The sequence below is a fragment of the Asparagus officinalis genome, chromosome 3 (genome assembly GCF_001876935.1).
Source record: "Asparagus officinalis chromosome 3, Aspof.V1, whole genome shotgun sequence".
Classification (NCBI taxonomy): Eukaryota; Viridiplantae; Streptophyta; class Magnoliopsida; order Asparagales; family Asparagaceae; genus Asparagus; species Asparagus officinalis.
The window spans coordinates 10,384,372-10,406,169 of NC_033796.1; the positions used below are offsets into that span (position 1 = coordinate 10,384,372).

Below are 21,798 nucleotides of genomic sequence, written 5' to 3' on the forward strand. Positions count from 1 at the left end.
TGGGCGGCGGCGGCGGATCTCTGTCATATCTCTACCAAAGCGCGCGGAAGCTTCTCCTTCAAGCAAGAAGTGGAGTCGAGAAGCTGGAGCGATTCGAATCGGCCGCATACTCTTCATCCCCATTGTCGTCATTACCTCCACCATCATCGGTTTCTTTGATCGGGATCGGATCCAACTCTTCGACGGAGCTCGCATTCGCGATCAAGAAGGATGTCGACCAGATCCAGTCGTTGTGTGCGGATATGGATCGTCTCTGGCGGTCGATTGCATCCAAAGGACAGCGCGATCTCTGGAAGAGGTTATTTCTGAATCCGAATTAGGGTTTCCGCTGTGTGTTTGCCGACAAAAATTTGGTCCTGTCACTGCGTAGTATTGGCTCTGATCTATGAGAAGGTTTGGTGACGAATTTATTTGGGGAACACTCTTATGTGTCCTAACCCTAACCCTAATCAAAACATAGAAACAAATATGAGAAAGTGATCGCGGTAGTTAAATTTCGTGCCTGCTTGATTTTAATTGCTTTTTGTTGTAATAGCTTAAAAACATTTGAAAAGCGTTGCATCTTAGGATTTGCACATGTTATGTCATAATGCTGGACTTATATAAAATTTTGCTTCTTATAAGTGTGTGGTCTAAGTCGTAAGCTGCAACTAGAAGGGCATTTGCAATGCAACAAAATATAAACACTTGCACCGTAGCAAAAATGACCCACTTGCAGGCAACTCTAGTTGCTGACTGCCGAGCAGCCCCTTAGCAAGTCATTGGTTTGTGAGCGTGAAAATATTGATATATTAAAATTTCTCTCAACGTCACGCTTCCTTGGATGGAGATTCCGAATTCTTTATCGTGCTTTATACCAGGTTTCTTTTTGAAATCCAAAATATGCCTGAAATACTTGAACCTAGCTATCCGGGGTCAGATTTCTGAGGCATTTTAGTATTTTACCACCAGAAGGGGGTTGTTCTTTTTTGTATGGGAAAAATGCTTCCAGCCCCCAAAAGCCAAGTGAACGTGCTTCCTACCCCCAAGACTTGGTCAATGAGTGTTTTACCCCTAAAAATAAAGATTGTGTTCTCTGAGCCCCCAAAACACAAAACCCAAGACATTAAAACATGCGAAGACCATAATACCCTTCTCTCTCTCTTTCTTTTTTTATTAAAATATGATGAGGATTATTTTATTATTTCTCTATCTCTCTCTCTCTTTATCATGATGTACCAAGAGGATAGTTGAAATGATTGATGAAGATTATTTTATTATTTTCGTTTTTTTATTATTTTCGTTGTTTGTATTGGGAGGTTGTTAAAGTTACGGGTTGATTGTTAAGGTTACGGGTTGGTTGTTAAGGTTAAGGGTTTGTTGTTAAGGTTATGAATCCTCTCTCTCTCTTTCTTTTTTTATTAAAATATGATGGGGATTATTTTATTATTTTTGTTTTCTCTCTCTCTTTATCATGATGTACCAAGAGGATAGTTGAAATGATTGATGATGATTATTTTATTATTTTCGTTTTTTATTATTTTGGTTGTTTGTATTGGGAGGTTGTTAAAGTTACGGGTTGATTGTTAAGGTTACAGGTTGGTTGTTAAGGTTAAGGGTTTGTTGTTAAGGTTATGAATCCTCTCTCTCTCTTTCTTTTTTTTATTAAAATATAATGGGGATTATTTTATTATTTTTGTTTTCTCTCTCTCTCTTTATCATGATGTACCAAGAGGATAGTTGAAATGATTGATGAGGATTATTTTATTATTTTCGTTTCTTATTATTTTGGTTGTTTGTATTGGGAGGTTGTTAAAGTTACGGGTTGATTGTTAAGGTTACGGGTTGGTTGTTAAGGTTAAGGGTTTGTTGTTAAGGTTATGAATCCTCTCTCTCTCTCTTTCTTTTTTTATTAAAATATGATGGGGATTATTTTATTATTTTTGTTTTCTCTCTCTCTTTATCATGATGTACCAAGAGGATAGTTGAAATGATTGATGATGATTATTTTATTATTTTCGTTTTTTATTATTTTGGTTGTTTGTATTGGGAGGTTGTTAAAGTTACGGGTTGATTGTTAAGGTTACGGGTTGGTTGTTAAGGTTAAGGGTTTGTTGTTAAGGTTGTGGATTTGTTGTGTAGGTTACGGATTTATTGTTAAGGTTACGGGTTTAATTGTTAAGGTTACGGGTTTAATTGTTAAGGTTACGGGTTTAATTGTTAAGGTTACGGGTTTAATTGTTAAGGTTACGGGTTTAATTGTTAAGGTTACGTGTTTAATTGTTAAGGTTACAGGTTTAATTGTTAAGGATAATAAAAAACAAAAATAATAAAATAATCCTCATCAATCATTTCAACTATCCTCTTGGTACATCATGATAAAGAGAGAGAGAAAACAAAAATAATAAAATAATCCCCATCATATTTTAATAAAAAAAGAAAGAGAGAGAGAGAGGATTCATAACCTTAACAACAAACCCTTAACCTTAACAACCAACCCGTAACCTTAACAATCAACCCGTAACTTTAACAACCTCCCAATACAAACAACCAAAATAATAAAAAACGAAAATAATAAAATAATCCTCATCAATCATTTCAACTATCCTCTTGGTACATCATGATAAAGAGAGAGAGAGAAAACAAAAATAATAAAATAATCCCCATCATATTTTAATAAAAAAAGAAAGAGAGAGAGAGGATTCACAACCTTAACAACAAACCCTTAACCTTAACAACCAACCCGTAACCTTAACAATCAACCCGTAACTTTAACAACCTCCCAATACAAACAACCAAAATAATAAAAAACGAAAATAATAAAATAATCATCATCAATCATTTCAACTATCCTCTTGGTACATCATGATAAAGAGAGAGAGAGAAAACAAAAATAATAAAATAATCCCCATCATATTTTAATAAAAAAAGAAAGAGAGAGAGAGAGGATTCATAACCTTAACAACAAACCCTTAACCTTAACAACCAACCCGTAACCTTAACAATCAACCCGTAACTTTAACAACCTCCCAATACAAACAACCAAAATAATAAAAAACGAAAATAATAAAATAATCCTCATCAATCATTTCAACTATCCTCTTGGTACATCATGATAAAGAGAGAGAGAAAACAAAAATAATAAAATAATCCCCATCATATTTTAATAAAAAAAGAAAGAGAGAGAGAGAGGATTCATAACCTTAACAACAAACCCTTAACCTTAACAACCAACCCGTAACCTTAACAATCAACCCGTAACTTTAACAACCTCCCAATACAAACAACCAAAATAATAAAAAACGAAAATAATAAAATAATCCTCATCAATCATTTCAACTATCCTCTTGGTACATCATGATAAAGAGAGAGAGAAAACAAAAATAATAAAATAATCCCTATCATATTTTAATAAAAAAAGAAAGAGAGAGAGAAGGGTATTATGGTCTTCACATGTTTTAATGTCTTGGGTTTTGTGTTTTGGGGGCTCAGAGAATAGATTCTTTATTTTTAGGGGTAAAACGCCCATTGACCAAGTCCTGGGGGTGGGAAGCATGGTCACTTGGCTTTTGGGGGCTGGAAGCATTTTTCCCTTTTTGTATTCATGTGTTAGTTCAATGTTTGATTGGTGCAAGTTTTGCCATTTTATCAAGCCAATGTAGATTTTCCGGGTACCTTGTTGCTAAAAAATTCCAGGTGATCTAGTTTGGGAACCCCTGGGACCACATCCTTTGGAATATTGAGTGAGAAGAATAGTCTACCCCTTTGCTTAACGTTTCTCTATTGATGCATGATATATGGACTTATGATATATTGAGTGAGAAGAATAGTCACTTATCCAATGCGATTGTGATAGAAGCAGAGTGATCTTTATTAGGTAAATTGATCACATTGTATGTGTTATGATGATAGGTTTGAATGATATAAAAACTCGTTCTTAGTACTAGCCTTAAAAAGAACATGCAACACTGAGGGATGGAAGGAAGGTGAAGGGAGTAGATTCTCGTTTAATATTGAAATCACTCACTAGCATGTGGGAATATAAGTCAGTAAAACAAATAGCTTTCATTTAGTTCTCCACAACCTTTGAATTCATCTAATTAGTGTTACGGAAAACAATCAGACATTGTTTAGGTGATATCCACTTATGGACATGTAATAGTTAAAATTGCAAAGCAACATACCAGGTAAATACATTTGGTTGTGGAGAGCCCGGGCAATTCCTTAGAGCAGGTCCTTTAGCATTGTGTCATGCTCCACAGCTGAACCGACTTTTGATGGTAAAAGGCTTTTGTTATATGTTTCCTTATGCTTAACACCTAGTTGGCATCCTCTCCATCGTTCATGCTTCATAATGTCTGTTACATTCTAATTTCCCGGTCTTTTTGGAAAAGCATATGGTTTTGTGCAGCGCTGAACATATTAAAAAACTTTAAGCTATTTAGGACTCTAAGAAATCATATGCATTTTTATTTTATTTTTTTTTATTTGAAGTTCTCAATCTTTTTTACTTGGTTCAGAAAAGTGGAACAGGTGGCAGAAGAGGGTGATTCGTTGAAAGAAAATCTAGACAAACTTTCAGCTCGACAACAGCAGCGAATGCAGGAAGCTAAAGAGAGAGCAGAACTAATGCAAAGAGTGGTATGTGGTCTTAGTTTTTAACTGCGGTCAATTTTTCTTGGCATCCATTGAACACGATATACTACTGTTGTTGGGTTCAGGAATATCGTCAATTAACTCTAATCATGTATATATAACTAAGACAAGATATTCTTTTGCAGAATGGGGATGGCGAACTTGTATTGAAAATTTTTGATGATGAAGCTCGAGCAATGGAGTCAGCCCGAAATTCTCACATAATGGTTGAAGAAGCCTACTCCACTGGAGTAGCTATTCTTTCAAAATATGCAGAGCAGAAAGATCGTCTCAAGGTAAGGGTGCAAGGTTCAAAATATAGCATCTCCTTCGTTCATTACCCCCAATCATTTAAATTAAGACCTGATAAAACCGAAAAATGATTCAATTTCTGATTGCAGATAGCTCAAAGGAAGGCTTTAGACATACTTAACACAGTTGGGTTGTCCAACTCTGTGCTAAAGCTTATTGAGAGGAGACACCGAGTTGACAAGTGGGTTGCATATGCTGGTATGATAATTACAGTCATTCTGGTGTATATGTTCTGGAGGTGGACGCACTAATATCTTATGACTTGACGTTTAATAACACGCTAGATTTCATGAAATGCCCGAGGAGATGTACGAAGGAGTTAAAAAAATTGTTCAATTTTTGTTGTTTAATAACACGCTAGATTTCATGAAATGCCCGAGGAGATGTACGAAGGAGTTGTAAAGATTGTTCAATTTTTGTTCTAATATATGGTATAGTTTTATCAGATGTAGTTTATGCATCATTCTCAGATGAATGACATGCCAATTTCGCTTGTATTTTGATTCTTCATCAGGTAGCTTTTCCAATCCGTTGATGAGATTATGGTTTGATTCGAGTGGTATTCTTGAAGACGGGCTAAGGCTGCGTTTGGGAACTTTGATTTGGATTTGGAAAGTTGATTTAAAATCAATGGATTTTAAATTTAGGATTTGAAATCCATGATTTAAGAAATCTTTTGTTTGGATATCTTTATTAAATAAAAGGATTTGAAATCTTTGATTTCAAAATCTAATGTTTGGGTACTTTATTATATATGAATTTGAATTTAAAATTGATAAAAATTTATTCTCTTAACCCATCTTGTTTACATCAAATACAATGGTGATGTATAAAATAGTAACCAAAAAACATAAATTTAGGTAATTTTGGCGATGATAGCTACATTTGCTAAATTTTCAAATTCATTGCCCACCATAACTTGCAAGAGTTTCAACAAAATAAAAATGAAGAAAACTCTACAAACATATCAAGTATCTTAAAAAAAACATCTAAATAATACATTATCATTGCATATTTTACAGATATCCAGACTGGAAAACACTTGAGGCTTGTTTCATATTTCATACATATTCAAAGTGAGAATAAGTTGATATCAGAGCAAATAAGTAACACTTTCATTAACTTCTCAAATGCAGGTACAACTGACAATTACATAGTCAATTTGGTCTTTGATATACCAAGAGAAATGTTAATAAGAAAAATTACAAAGAGTTGCAAACTGAATAGCATGTGAGAAGAGAAGTATCCTTGATGTAAAGAAATTACAACTGAGGATTCAGAAGTGCTCGTATGATAAACCCTATCTGCGACAACAAAAGAGTAATTCATATGCCATCACGATATGAGCCCAAAACCTGCAAAGAAAATGAGCAGATCAATAATTTTTTTTAATCAAGCTAACAAGCTAACAAATTAAACAAAAAAGTCGGAGACTGAATAAGATAAGCATAAAAGCATATGGAGACCTGTGAGAGTATTGGTTAGGGAAATCAATACACTAGATGATACACAACCTAATAACAAACATGAGAACTACATTTGCGCACACTTTACAACTCAGCCTAACATCATACATGAGACTTAGTCACTCAAATCTGTCTAGCATCATACATGAACCAAAGGAAGATCATAAACTGAAGGAAATGCAAGCCCCCACAAATTCCAACAAATGTGCAGTTATACATACAGCCATAAAACGTGCATGACCATTCAACAAATATTTAGTAGTGCCATGTTCATTTCCATCATTCGTGCCCATAACTAAACACAAATACTCTTTCATAAATGCATATTTAAAACAAATAACTACTTCGAGTCCAGAATTAGCACCTAGAGAAAAAAACACAGGTAATATAAAAAAGAAAAAGATTAAGAAAGCAAAAAAGGTAAGTCTATTAAGAAAAAGAAAAGGAAACTAGCTTACAGATACAGTACTGATGTGTCATCTTATTCATGCTTGTTGTAGTGCATGCTTCAATGTCAGAACACGAGAAGTATCAGTCTACCAGGAAAATTTAAAAGAGAAAGGATGAAAAGAAAATCGTTGTTTAATTTTCGAGTAACAAAAGAAATGCTATTAACATGTAATAATATTAGGAATGTGCGTGCACGGGAGAGCGTCAATGATGATGTTTCCACAAGAACATGAAATGTCATACCCCGTGTCGAGCACATATCAGAATGAGCGTGGGGTTTCCAAGTTGTAGCTAAGATTGAGGAGCACACAAAAGGCTCTCATTAAGAGTTTGTAGTGCTAAGGAAAGGAGAAATATCATGATCAGGATATACATACACCCATGTTTTTGGTACTTGGATAGCTCAGGCAAAGAAATCAAATCACACAAACGTCGTCGAGAAAATAGCCAAAGTGCGCAGCGGTTTGGTTGTCTACTCATCAAATGAACATTTTCTTCGTGATGATTTGTGTCCTTTTGTCGTCAAAGTGACATTCTGTACATATTCTAAGTCAAGAAGGGACTCCATACGTAATATAAAGCAAATACAAGTAATTTCTGACAGTTAAAAGATGGGGAGAAAAGAAAAAGAAACCAGCGTATTGTGTGAATAAGATAATATTCATCAGCAAACAGGCACAAGATTAGGGTAAACAGATGCTGGCTTAATACATTAGTGTAACAATGCAAATTGGGTTTCTGGTCTCGTTCTAGTACTAGATAATCTGAAGTGAACACCACAAAGCTCAACCAATTAACACAGGCAAATGCTCACATGTGAAGAAAATGCTTTTTTCCCCAAACTCTTGTCATATCGAAAAGAAAAGGGAAAAAAAGACGATAAGCATATGCGAAGAAGGTGCAATATCCTTAGTCATACTGACGTTAACGGTTTCAGTTCTATTTTAAGCGTATTACTAGCGTATTCCAAATCCTTAACGTCACCTGTATGTCAAAATAACAATATAGCTTACGAAGGAGATATGAAAATCCTATTTTTCATAACAACGCACAACGAGAAGTAGAAATACTGAAGTACTAATAATATGCCAGTACAACACGACTACACCAAACTTAGTTGGACCTGCTGATAATTTTGGCTACAAAACCTGAACACAACGAATTTGGTCAGCAATAAGTAAGGTTTTATTGGTTTTTTTAATCCATAACTAGATATGTTACTCTTTATGCACTTTCAGATGATTTCTAAAACGTTCATCTAAATCAAATCCTAAATTGCACCAGATTTTGATACATGAACATTGACAAGACACAACGACGAAAGGAAAATTCTAAAAAAAAAGAAAAAATACATATGACAGGCATGTCCAACGAGATGCGGCTTCAGAGCAGGCATATTCATGCTAGGCAGAGAGTATGCAAATTGGGTTTCTGGCCCTAGTCTTTCTCCACACCGACTTATTTCATTGTTCAGACCCACTGCTAAATAAGACATTCAAACAAAAAGGCTCCAGTGACATAAATTTATGAATCAAATCTATCAGAAAGCAATAGAGATTAGAAGGTGATATGTAATGAATATTGTCGTTCACATGAATATGAAATAGTCATATGCGCATCAAATGAGTATTCTATAATCACAAAAATCAAATATGTGAATGATCATAGTTTGCATTTAGTAGACGAATATCAAAGTATGCTGATTTCTCTTAAATGACCATATGAATCAAATTTGAACAAATACTTTATCAAAATGAATACTCAATAACATAAGACCACACTAAAGGACCAGGTTTTGTTACATGTTCAACAAATCAATTACCAGGTGACACCGACCTCCAAACCAAAAAAAAATTTCACAGAATTAGAACCATCAAAATTATGCAAAATTAGTCCAAAAAGAAAAAAAAAGGGAAAAGAAACACATTTGGGGAGAAGCAAAAGAGAACTCACCCAAATGCAAGACAGAGTTTCAGTTCCCAAACCTGGAAAAAGAAAATAAGCAAGTTATATAACATGAATCCAACATTAACACTATATAAACCCTAGATCAGATCTGGGGGGAGGGGGAGGGGGAGAGAGAGAGATTTTTGAGAGAGAGAGGATCGCGATTTTTGAGAAACAGAGGATCGGGTCGGGATTTGATAAATGACACAGGGTGGGTTGGAATTTGAAATCAGGGGTTTTGGCTCTCAAATTCCTCTTTGTTAAATCAATTGATTCAAAATCTTGGTCTAAATCAGAACCCAAACTAAAAATTTGGATTTGAAATACCCTGGATTTTAAATCCAGACCCAAATCCAAGTTCCCAAACACACCCTTAAGATACCTTAGATATGGTATCCCAAACACACCAAAATGATCACTTTAAATTTGAACGGACAATTCTTTAACAAAGAGAAATACTTCTGAGGATGAAGAACACCATTTGTTTTCTGGTTATGGTCATCCAGTATTATGGAATAGGGTAATCGTCACGTCCTTCACATCTCGAGCAAGGCTGGCTCTGGCTTCGCGTCTTTTTTCCTTCCATTTTCTTGATTAGATTTTGTTGATGACTCTTATCGATACAATCAGTAACAACTAACTAGGGAGTATAAACATTTTTGCCCTGCCTTGAACAAACGTATGGAACAAATACAATTGAACGTGCGTGGTTCCTTCTCATCTTTTCTAAGGCATGAAAACATACGGTACCTCGTTATGGTGAACTACAAAGCGCATGATCCAACAAACAAATCTGAGCAACTCATAGCTGACCATCTCAGCTATTCAGTGAATTGCAAGAATCTCCAATATCGGATGCGGCGATGATTTAACTTTTTCGCATGGGAATCATCAAGGGGACTGATGTTTGGGTTTACGCTTGAAAAGCATGCCGAGCTTCCTACTTAATTATCAACTTATGAAAGAAAACATAGAGGAAAAAGGTGCTTGCCAACATTAAAAAAACATTGAAAGGACAGATCACAGTATTCATATTATATTTAAGAGTATAAAATGCATACATGAGTACAAAATGTATACCCAGCTTCATGGTCCAGACACCGCACTACACGAATCTCAGTGCCGAACGAAAGCAACTAATTGAATATTCAAGCCAGAAATCGTTCTCAAAATTTTTAAAGTCTGGTGCTTCTTTTGTTGAACATCTACTACCCTCCGGTAAATTTTTTTTAAAATAAAAGGACAGGATTCCTGATGCCTCGCTTGAGTATATATCTCCCGAGCGTCCAAAGAGCCATAACTGAAAGATGCCCAGGTGCTCGGCAGGAAAAAGCTTAACTTATACTCAGTTTCCCTAGTAAACAGGGGAGAAAAAAATTACCATATCTTCTTTCTGACCCAAAAGAGAAGCAGCACGACTCCAATCACAATAGCAACAGGAGCCCACTTTCGTATCAGAGCCTGCAAAAAGATCATCATATATCAGCTGAATTTTTTTATTGTTTGCACAGGCTGCAGGGATTTAGAAGACTTGCATTGAAAGATAAGTGCTAATAAAATATCTAGAAGGTACACGCCAGCCCCCACCCCACCACCACCGCCCCGCATACGCTGCAGACGAGAAAAGCAGCCACAAAGCTAGTACATGCACATAGTACATACTCGTTTACATGGAAGTGAGTAACATTCAAATATCCAAAGACTCATTGCTCAGAGTTGCTGCATTGGGACAAACAAATGTTACTTAAAGACCTGACACAAATGTCAAGTGTCTTGCACATCAAATATCTGACAAGGTAATCTTTGTAGACAACAACTACCATCAACAAAACCTTTATCCAAATTTTAAGCGTCAACCACATGAATCATATTCTTCCACTCATTTTTGTTGTCATGTCCTTCTCAATAGTTTCTAACCAGGTTCTCTTAGGTCTACCTATATTCCTTTCTCTATCAGCTCTAATGTTATCACTTTTTCCTAATTGGTGCATTTTAACGACCTTTGTTACACATGACAAAACCATCTCAAACAATAAACTGATCTACTCCATGTATTAATAAGAATATTGATTTTCTGAACTCCTTATGCATGAGCTTGAGGTGTTTCCAAAATAAGTTTTCTTCATAATGAATTATCAACTTGACATACAAGCTACTATGATTTGCGATAAGTTCAAAAACGAAGTGCAACCACACTGTGTTAGCAAATTAATTAAAAGACAAACAAGGCAACAAACATATATATTGTACCTGTCTATTCAAATCTTTTGCTTTATCAGCATAGATGCGAGATTCAGATGTCAACCGACTTGACATTTCACTGACCTCTGCATAAACATTGCATCAATTCATTAGTCGCATAAATTGAGAATTGGGTTTTCATAATTACTGCTTCAGATTAAGTTGAAAGGTAAACCAGATGTAAAGCAATATAAAGGTCGCTTAAGACAAAAACTCAAAGAGAGTATGAACTATGGATTGCAGCCTGGAACTTCCATGATCTTAAAAATTGCACACATTAGTGGTGAGTAAAACTGTCACATGTAACTTTAAAATTTAACCCTTACTTTTGAACTCTTTACAGTTCAGTAATATATATTTGATTTCCAAATCCCCGAATTTCTTTAATGCTACCAGTGTTACTATGTAGTATAGTTACTTCAACTATTGGAGCCTTTTTCCTTTTCCCCCTTTTTTTCTTTTCTTTTTTTGGGAAAACTTGATTGGACATGACATTTTTTGCTGTTGCTGTTGCTGATGAGTATGAAGAATTTCAGAAATTGTTAAAATTGTTGGTGATTTGTAATTTCGTGCCATGTCTGATGTTGGCATGTTTGTGTCCATGTACGTCCATCCAAAAATAACATAAACTAGAAAGTACAGTCAAGTCACTGGGATTTAAAATAAACCCAGACTAACATTAGCGCTACATTTTGATGAGCTAATTGCTATACCTAAGTTCTGTTCTTGTCTGTTCGTCATCTCCATATAGTCCCATCTTATATCAGCATCAAGAAGCAAAACTGAGATTAACATAAATCCACTTTGACAGTTATGCTAAGTATTTTGATGACCTTGGTCACTATACCAGAGCTGTGATCTTGTCTGTTCATCTTTCTCCACCTTTCACATCTCATGTCAGACACAAGAGAAGAAAAAAGTGCAATGTTAAAAGAGCATGACTTATCACCAATTGCATCTTCCATCTTGCATGCTACCACAATAAACCACACCAGAATTCCCAATGTTTCATGATCATAACTGGAGGGTCAAATTCTTCCTTTAATGTGAAAGCTTAAGGCACATGTCAGCTGGCTACGAAAGTTTGGACTTTCTTGCTTTTAAGTTTCTAGCAGATCATATGCCAAACATGAAGCATCTCTCAGAAAAATGGACATCATGCACGATTAAGTTGTTGAAATATATCTTTAGATGCATACAGCAACAGAGTGAACCGCATATATGAAATCTATATGAAGCTATTACTGTCACCAGTAGCGAAGTCAAAAGAATGAACAGGAATAAAAATTCAAATGAAGATGGTCAGGTTATGAATGTTGCATTTGTTTTCTTTTGACTGGCTCTCGTTGTGCCACCAATATAATAGCTTCGAGGACTTAAATAGTTTCTGAATTTTGACCACTCATATAACTATTTAGAGTAGGCGATTACAAAGAGAGACATCAATGACCGTGAGGCAACTGCAGATTGGTGATTAGCTAGTGCTTGTATGAAATATGAACAATAGTGTATGATTCAACTCATATTACCTAAATACAGTAACTATCAAAGACCCAAGTATAGGATAATGATAAAACAATGAAAATGAAGTACGAGAAAAAGTGATTACAAATATAGACAATTAAGGAAGATCAAGGACTCACGATCCAATTTTTCCCCAACACCAAGAACTTCTTGAACATTGCGAGTCATTATCTGGTGGACTTCATAAAGCTCATCATTTAACTTTGCAAGGTTCCTTTGGGTACGAGTATCCAAGTACAGTTTCTTGGTCTTCTGAATGAATGTATCTTTACAATAGTAGCATGTAAAAGAAACAGAAAATCAGCAAAATAAATGACGATTTTGATCAACTATGTTCACGCAGAATTTGAAACAAACAGATGCATATAACCTACCAAATTTGATAAAAGCATACGGCCTCGCAGCAGTCTCAATCTGATTCCCATTGACTTTCTCAAATTCATTTTTGAGGTCCTCTAGGTACTGAAAAGCAAGCTTCTTTGGGTATGACCGATCACACATTGTCAAGTAACAGACACGGCCTTCAATGATATAGCTGTGTAGTTGTGTCAAGGTACCGACCAAAAAATGCTAGATGAATTTAATTGAATACCACATACACGCAACATAGCCATATATCAAATATTTTGCTATAATACTTATCAAATGCACAGGAAACATATAATGTGGGTTGAAGGCTACCATATAAAAGTATTTAATTATTCAGGTTAGGAATTTGGATACATGATCCATTTAACACAAAATCAGACTTTATGCATAAGATCTGATTCCAAAACTCTGGTGCGTACAAACCCGATATCAAATGAAAACTAATCATTATCACCTATTCTGATACTATTGATGACTCTACTAAGCCTTGTCCAATATTCACCATGTGTACTGACATGCCAAACTTGTAATGTTTTTAAACATAGCACAAAAGCAAACTACCCATCCCCAGTGATATCAAGTGCAATGGATGTGAGTATGATGGTGTCTCCATAGACATGCATAAAAGGAGAATCAACACCTGTAAAGCAGTGAAACACTTCTATCATGAACATGTCTTATGCTGGACATAATGCTTTTTACCATGCCATTGGTTTGAAAATGCTTTTTAGAATTTGATTCGGGTCTGTATGTTGTATTATGTGTCACCACTTCCATGCTTGCGCTTGGTTATACCATCTAATGAAAGCAAAGGGTTTCATTTTATAACATCTAGTTCTCGTGTCACATTGACTATGGAAAAAGCTTCTGCACATATAGTAGCTGCAATAATAGAAAAGAATCTTTTAGTATATGGTAATTACAGGATAGTATGATCTGGCAGTAATAAAAAGTAAAGGATACTGGAAGAAGTAAGGGCCAGTCTCAATTGACATCCTGGAAGCCTCGTTATGTCCTTTAGACAAGTTCTTAAACAGAAGTTTTGCTTGCTGCTTGTAGAATTCAGCATCTTTCTGATCGCGCCCATCATCCAATCCTTCTGCTAATGGAAGGCCATCAGTCACACGCGCTATCATCGTCAGCTTCACCATCTTATGCACAATAAGGAGACAAACAAAAGGTTGCTAAATATGATATCCTTAATTGACCTAGATTTAGCAAAGAGGAAAATATCAGATTAATAATCGGGATGTTATGATGTGATATTCTACAAGTGAATTTAATATAAAAAGAACAACTGTAGCTCAACTCATTCTAAAGCAATGTGAAATCTAGGGTGACAAGACTTCGTCATAATTGGGGCTTTGAAAACATGGAAAGATACATGCTGGTGAAACTAAAGTTAAAGATAACCGTTCCTAGACTCCAACTTGGCCCCATGTCCATGCACAGGACACTCGGTCCCTATTTCCCTCATTCAAGTCATCCTATATCAAACAAGACCACGCAAAAGTAGTTCAAATTAAACTAACATTTCAATCTTTACTGTACCAAACAAAACCAGAGTTCAAACTGAATATCAAGCCTAGTAACAGATTAATTAATCACATCATACATAAAATTTGTCATGTTGAACTCTTTTACTATTTGTACAGCATATTATGCTATGACATAAAAGTACACTGAAAGGCCCCTTTCAAACAATACTCTATGTCCTTAGAGAACTTGTTCAACAACGAGCAATCTTTGACGACCTAACGGGGTTTCACAATTGATTTGCTAAGGAAATTTTATGTTCTTAGCCGTATGAAGTAACCATAAGGATTCAAATATTGGTGCACACACCAGCTTGTGTGTAAGCGCATGTGTTTGTTATTAACAACACTGAATATAACTTATATTGATGTTTTGTTTGATTAGAAATTTTCAGGTTCTTCGTCAAGCCCCCTTAGAGAGGCATCACCTTGAAATCACAAGGGTTTGCATAAGCTTGTCATGCTCCAAATGTTGGTAACAGTTTGGGTGCCGGTTTCATAACATGGATGCTTTTTCATTGATGACTTACTTCATCTATCCAGCACTACCAATCTCCACAGCAATTTTATGATCTCCAATTAAACCATCAATCATTGGGTAATCTATAATCTATAATATCCGCCCAAATGAGATGTAAGCTAAAAGAATATGATAAATCCAAAATGTGAAGTTTTAGCCTCGACCGGCTCAGCAACCTCAATTTTGATAACAGTTCATAGCTCTCTTGCGAAATCACAAAAGCCGATCAAAATCTGACGAAGCAATACAAGGCTTCATGACGATAAAATAAACCCTAGGACCCAAAATAATAAAAATAAAAAATAAAAATCACACTAGATCTACACATCAAATTCAAAAAAATTTAAAAAATATAAAAAGGGACAAAGATGCAGAGAAAAGGGCAAGATTCGTAAAATTGAGAAGAATAAGCAAACAATTCGGCGAGATATACGAGAACGGGGAGAAAGCCTAAATTGATCAATTCAAATGCTTAACGGTGACCTGAAATCTGGGATCGTGAGGGTTTGAGGTACGGTTGATGGAGTCAATGAGCGATTTGGGCGAGAATTTCGATTCGACCGAGGTTTCCTCAGCAAAAGGGGTTTCTTTTCTTGATCGAGAGAAGAGAGAAAATTAGAATTTTTTTAAAAGGGGAAATGAGATCATTTACTTCTTATTAATTACGCGTAGATAGGACTCATTTCTTCCTTTTCTTTTCTTTTATTTCTTTTTCTTAAATTATCAAAGCCGGATCTGAACATGCTATTTACTTTATTTATTCATTTTCTTATTTTCTTATTTTCTTTTTCTTTTTTTTTGAATTAATCGTTGGCTTATTTGTAGGAAGCGAATATGGATTTCAAATTAAACATTTTCAGATTTGGATCCATATATAAAGATTGGAAAATAAAAAATGTATATGAGTTAACAGCTCATTTTGCAAAATAGGTTGCCAGCTCAATGTCATGTGAGTCATCTGCTAGTCATATCAAGATAGGGTTCACATAACGGTAAGCTGGTAGCTCATTTTACAAAATGAGCTATCGGTTCATACTCAGTATCCTCATATAAAATCCATATGTTCGATCATATGAAATTGTCTAGTCACGTGAACAAAGTATAATCTGGCAGAACACATAACGGTAAAAAAATTCGGTTGATTTATATGACAGCGATGAGAAGTGGGATAGAAAAGTAATTAGGGTCTACTAATGATACAGTTAACAATTTTCGTGACGATAACAATCCCCATCTTAGAATCATAATACGTTGCAACTATATTATGTCTTTAACAAGCTCTTAGTGTGCATGATTGAGCTATGCAAGTCTATAATCAAATCAGTTATTTTCTCACGGCGCTAAGGGCCCGTTTGGATAATGAAAGTATTAGAAGTAAGAAGTAGGTTATAGAAGTAACTTTCAAAGTTATGAAGTAGGAAGTAGTGTAAATAGCATTTTTTTATTTGTTTCATATATTTTTAGAAGTAATAGAAGTAGAACTTCTTCCTCTTCATTTACTTTTTTTGTTTGGATAACATTTGAAAATATTACTAGGAAGTAATTTTATCATTGAAAAGTTGTTAGAAGTAACTAATAAAAGAAATATTAATAAAAAATTATTTATGTCCTAATTAATATGCATTTCAACTACTTCCGAGCTACTTCTGGGTATTAAGGATTGGAAAAATATTTTGGAAGTAAGAATGACACGTAGACATAAGCATTTAGGGAAGTATTGGAAGTAAGTTTTTCAGATAACCAAACACATTTTTTTGTTTGGAAGTAACAGAAGTAGCTTTTATTTCTTTTACTTTAGCTACTTCACAATTACTTCCGTGCAAACAAACAGGCCCTAAGGAGCAAAACTGAAAAGGATAACAAGCTAATCATAGGGGTAAATATGTAATTCAAGGTGTAGCGGATTCTTATGAGGAGCGGTTCGGATTGCAAACTATGCACCGATAGTTTGTTGAGAGCTTGGTAGGTCAGAAGTAGAGGTGGCAGAGGGAATGCTACTCTTTTTGGTTTCCCTCGTGTCATTGATTTTGTCTTTTCGAGGAGAGGTTTCTAAATACTTCTCATCTAGATTAATCAATTGGATACATAAATAAATATTTGTATACAAATGGAGTTTATTTGTTGTAGATAAAAATGAGGGCGGTTGGGGAAGATTCTTCTTTTTTTTTCTCCCCAAAAGTAGTTTTTAAGCTAGCCTTACACTTTCATGTGTACGTGCGTTGCACGTAGGCACAACGCACGTAGGCACACTTGTTGATCAATTTTTTGGACATATTTAGAACTATATTCTAAATATTTAACCTTGAAATATGAATTATTGAATATACAAAATATTTATTTTATTATTTTATAGTCAGCATGTTATTTATCCTTCCTAATGGTATAACTATATTACAAATTTGTGAATAAAAACCCCCAGCATGTGCTAAATTATAAATATTAGACATCATGTTAAATTATAAAACAAATAGAATTATGCTTTTTAGGTTCACAAATTGAATAATGTCTTTCAGGTATTCCATAAGTTTTATTAGAAAGCTCTGGTTTCATAAAACTAAAATTTTAGAAAAAATATAGAGTAAACCTTTAAATTTGCAAAACAACTCTGAAAACTTCATAATTTTATAGATATGCTATAAAATTTGCAGAAAAGACCTTGAAATGTCACAAATAAACCTCATAAAAGATTATATTTACTCTAGGATTTTAATGATAAAAAGATACTAAAAATCCTCAAATTACATCTAACACCAAACTTATTATAAAAAAATATAAACATAAAATCAATCCAACAACGTGCAACGCGCGTGCACTATACTAAGTATATTATAACCTCCCTAATCACACTATTAATCTTTTTTAACTCCTCATTCAAATCAAAACCCTCTTCATCTCCTCTGTATCATAACATCTACATTCAACAATATATAACTCCCCCATCCATGCCTCCTTCTTAACAATCCATTCACCATAACAAAGAGTACTGATATCTCTCCTGTAAAACATATATAGCTTGCCGAAATAATCTATCATTTTCGCACCGACAAACCCATCCATTTTTTAATTTCTCGTATTGACCAACCTTGATGACAACGGTCTTGTGGACTATTGGAGCGACGTGATGTAGCTCCAACATCGGTGCTCTAATAAGATCGTATTATTCTTTGTCAATGATGAATAGCACATGGCCTCGACTGCAGATGATAAGCTAGCCTCATCTCATTTTCATTTTTAGTTTCTGTACACAGTTACCTATGCTTTCTACAAGATGTCTATGCTATTATACTTTGTATCGTAGTTTAATAGGAAAAGTTTCCCTCCATTCGTAATTTACTTTGTTGTGATTGGTATTGCTGAAAATTACAACAACCAGATTTGAGAAATTGATAAACAGGTGACTGGGCTTAAAGTTTCATAAACATCAGTCAAAGTTCATATTATCAGGCCCTTGAACTGTTGCTTTGCTCCTCTGTGCTTACACATGAAAGTTGTTACACGTGCAACGCATGTGCACTATACTAACTGCAGACGATACTAGTATAGTGCTACATTATATCTAAAACTAGTATAGTGCACGTGCGATGCACGTGTAACCACTTTCATGTGTAAGCACAGAGGAGGAAAGCAACAATTCAAGGGTATGATAATATGAACTTTGACTGATGTTTATGAAACATTAAGCCCAGTCACATATGTTTATCAATTTCTCAATTCTGGTTGTTATAACTTTCAGCAATACCAATCACAACAAAGTGAATTACGAATGGAGGGAAACTTTTTTCTTTTAAACTACGATACAAAGTATAATAGCATAGACATCTTGCAGAAAGCATAGATAAATGTGTACATAAACTAAAAATAAAAATGAGATGAAGCTAGCTTATCATCTACAGTCGAGGCCATGTGCTATTCATTATTGACGAAGAATAATACGATCTTATTAGAGCACCGATGTTGGAGCTACATCATGTCGCTCCAATAGTCCACAAGACCGTTGTCATCAAGGTTGGTCAATACGCGAAATTAAAAAATGGCTGGGTTTGTTGGCATGAAAATGATAGATTGTTTCGGCAAGTTATATATTGTTGAATGTAGAGGTTATAATACGGAGGAGATGAAGAGGGTTTTGATTTGAATGAGGAGTTAAAGAAGATTAATAGTGTCGTACGCTAGTTGAGAAGGAAAATTATTAAATGTGTCTTTTGTGCTTTAATTATTGTGCATTCACCTTAAATTCCTTTATTGAGGAAAATCAAACGCAATCCCGCCCAATATTAATCCTCTAACATAAGTTTTAATTTATTGTTATTATAATAACCGTTCTATTTAAATATTGATGATGGAGTTATGACTTGCACGTTTATGACTTTTAAAATAAAATTATTTGGGAGTTATGAGTATGCATTTAATTGGGGGTTATGCTATGATTTATGTATGGATGCATGTATTTTATGTATGTATGTATATGTTTCAAAGGGTATTTTCAGAAGAAATGTTTTAACATCCCAATCCACTTTTATAGTAGTATTAGATTAGATTTATGTATGTATGTATATGTTTCAAAGGGTATTTTCGGAAGAAATGTTTTAACATTCCAATCCACTTTTATAATAGTATTAGATTAGATTAGATTAGATTATGAAGATTATGAAATAAGTATATGAAATTATGAAGTTTCAGTATTAACATATGGTATTATGAAATTTTTAACATCCCAATCCACTTTTATAATAGTATGGTGCACGTGCGATGCACGTGTAAAACCTTACATGTTTATATGTAGCCCTATAGTTATTTTTTTGCATTGATAATTTTTTTTCTATGTGACATATATTTGAAAATGTCATATATAATATATATTAGGTTTTGATTGAATGACTTTTAATTGGCAATTTATGCTTGTTCTCAGAAATAATTGGTCACTTTTATTAATTAATGATATAAATAGACGTTATAGGGTTATAAATAGGATCATAAAGAACACTAATTTGGCATATAAAAAATCAGGATATTGACAGAAAAAACCACAAAATAAATAAGGTAACCAAAATTATTTAATTATATGTCCTAGCAGAATCATATCTTCTTTAAGTTTGACATAAATAAACAGAAGGGAGCTCAATTTGAGCAGCATTCGTCAGATTTAAAAGATTCTTTTTTGTCAAACTATAGAGAGCGATAGGAAATCGGTCTGCAGCAAGGCAATTTGATCTATAATAGCTAGATTCCATGACCTGCAAATGAAACTAAATCGAGCATGATTAGGCATCGTCAACTTCTCGAGGATCAAACCTAACTATAAATGTTACATAAAGAGTGAGATCACCTTTGAGATCAAAGATAATATGTTGCATTGTAAATAGTTGACAGCTTTAATATACATCTTCGTTGCATATTAGAATGTTGTGTTAGATAATAATTGGTTGAAAGATAATTTGTACAAAATGTGCATCATAGAATGAAAAAAAAATAATCAATGAAGATTTTGTTCTTCAAGTATTATAAATAATCAATGAACAATTAATGTATATACTGAAATACCACGAAATACCACAAGTTTAAATCTATATGCATGGTTGAGATAACGTCTTTTAATATTGGCTTAAAAACTTTATTAGGATTAAATACAATTGAATGAATATAAATGGCCAAAAAATATTAAAATAACTTGAGAAAATTCGTTTTAATATTAACGTAGATGTCAGAATCGCCAAAAAAAAACATATTTTGCGTGCAACTACACCATATGGATTATTTATTTGTAAATAAACCAAAATATTAAAGTCTTACTCTTTATTCATAATTATGACGTCCCTTCTTTTAGAAGTGGGATTGGTAAATATTAATTAGCTTCACAGTTATTACGAATCCAACAACATCTGCAATAGAGAATTTTTTAGTGATCATTAATACGTAGAAATATTTGTATGATAATTTTTTTTAAAATCTTACCAAAAGACATTTTTTCATCATCAAAAGCAGAAGTATCTTTAAATGAAAGGAATGTTGGTTTCGACTTCTTAAATGATACAAAGTTTTTTGTTTCTTTTTTCTGTCTTTGTTGTTAGAGCCAACTCCTTTTCTAGATTAATTGATGAATATTTCAAATTTAGAGGCTTTACTTCTCTATTTGTTATAGTATATGTTTCTCCCTTTATCAATAAACCGTTGAACTTTTCTATCAGCTTATTAAATAAAATTGCTTGGATAAGTGTTCCTTACAAAAGACACAATGGGGAATAAATCACGTCATCACGATAATATAAAAATTACATGGAATAATAACAATGTAAAATTTGTATAACGTCTTCATCAATTAGAATCAACTTTTGCTTCTTCCCTTCTCCATTCTTAAAGGAGTCTATAGTATTACGTAAAACACGAATATTTATACTACATTGTGTCTTCTGTAAATTTTTAACTCTTGGATCGAGATGTTGGCTTGATCATTAATTCCATCTTGATCAGATGACATGCTTCACGAAAAAAGTATATAATTTATAAAGCTAATTCGGAGGTTATACCTTACAAACAAAAACATACTTTTACTAACCTCTTTGAATCACATAGTGTTGCTTCCATCTCCACCTGTTTTTTATTTTTTTGGTAGGATTTTTAAGATTTTGTAAGCTGGAAGTTGTGCGTGGATCACATTTATATGAGATTTGACTAATAATGACATGCCAAATAATTAATTTGATGATGGGGGGTTACAAAAGTATAATGTAACGTATTTTACATAAATGACTATAATAATTATTTTAATGTTTTGCATACTCACTAAAGTACACAGTAAGGAGAGTTAAATGTCCATAATGGT

General features: G+C 34.0%; 2 protein-coding genes and 1 long non-coding RNA gene across 6 annotated transcripts in view; 1 reads left to right on the top strand and 2 right to left on the bottom strand.

Moving 5' to 3' along the window:
• LOC109834611 (membrin-11-like) overlaps positions 1-5,453 on the top strand; it is a 10,613-nt gene extending 5,160 nt beyond the window's left edge. The window contains exons 2-5 of the mRNA XM_020402646.1: positions 2-298; positions 4,500-4,620; positions 4,761-4,910; positions 5,016-5,453. Coding sequence (XP_020258235.1) covers positions 2-298; positions 4,500-4,620; positions 4,761-4,910; positions 5,016-5,177 — 730 coding nt within the window. The 3' untranslated portion in view covers positions 5,178-5,453. The remainder of the gene's footprint in view (position 1; positions 299-4,499; positions 4,621-4,760; positions 4,911-5,015) is intronic.
• LOC109832937 lies at positions 6,020-9,529 on the bottom strand. Of its 4 annotated transcripts, none has more exons than XR_002245051.1 (3): positions 9,268-9,529; positions 8,796-8,827; positions 6,020-8,321 (listed from the first exon to the last, which is right to left on the bottom strand). It is a non-coding gene; the product is annotated as an uncharacterized LOC109832937 (long non-coding RNA). The 4 variants fall into 4 exon arrangements; XR_002245052.1 differs by having other exon boundaries at positions 9,249-9,529; XR_002245053.1 differs by lacking the exon at positions 9,268-9,529 and having other exon boundaries at positions 6,020-6,281; positions 8,796-8,891.
• Positions 9,763-15,637, bottom strand: LOC109832936 (25.3 kDa vesicle transport protein-like). Its single transcript, XM_020400431.1, has 6 exons — positions 15,462-15,637; positions 13,887-14,131; positions 12,929-13,089; positions 12,674-12,820; positions 11,040-11,116; positions 9,763-10,250 (listed from the first exon to the last, which is right to left on the bottom strand). The coding sequence occupies exons 2-6, from the start codon at positions 14,072-14,074 to the stop codon at positions 10,167-10,169; spliced, it is 657 nt and encodes a 218-aa protein (XP_020256020.1). The 5' UTR covers positions 14,075-14,131; positions 15,462-15,637; the 3' UTR covers positions 9,763-10,166.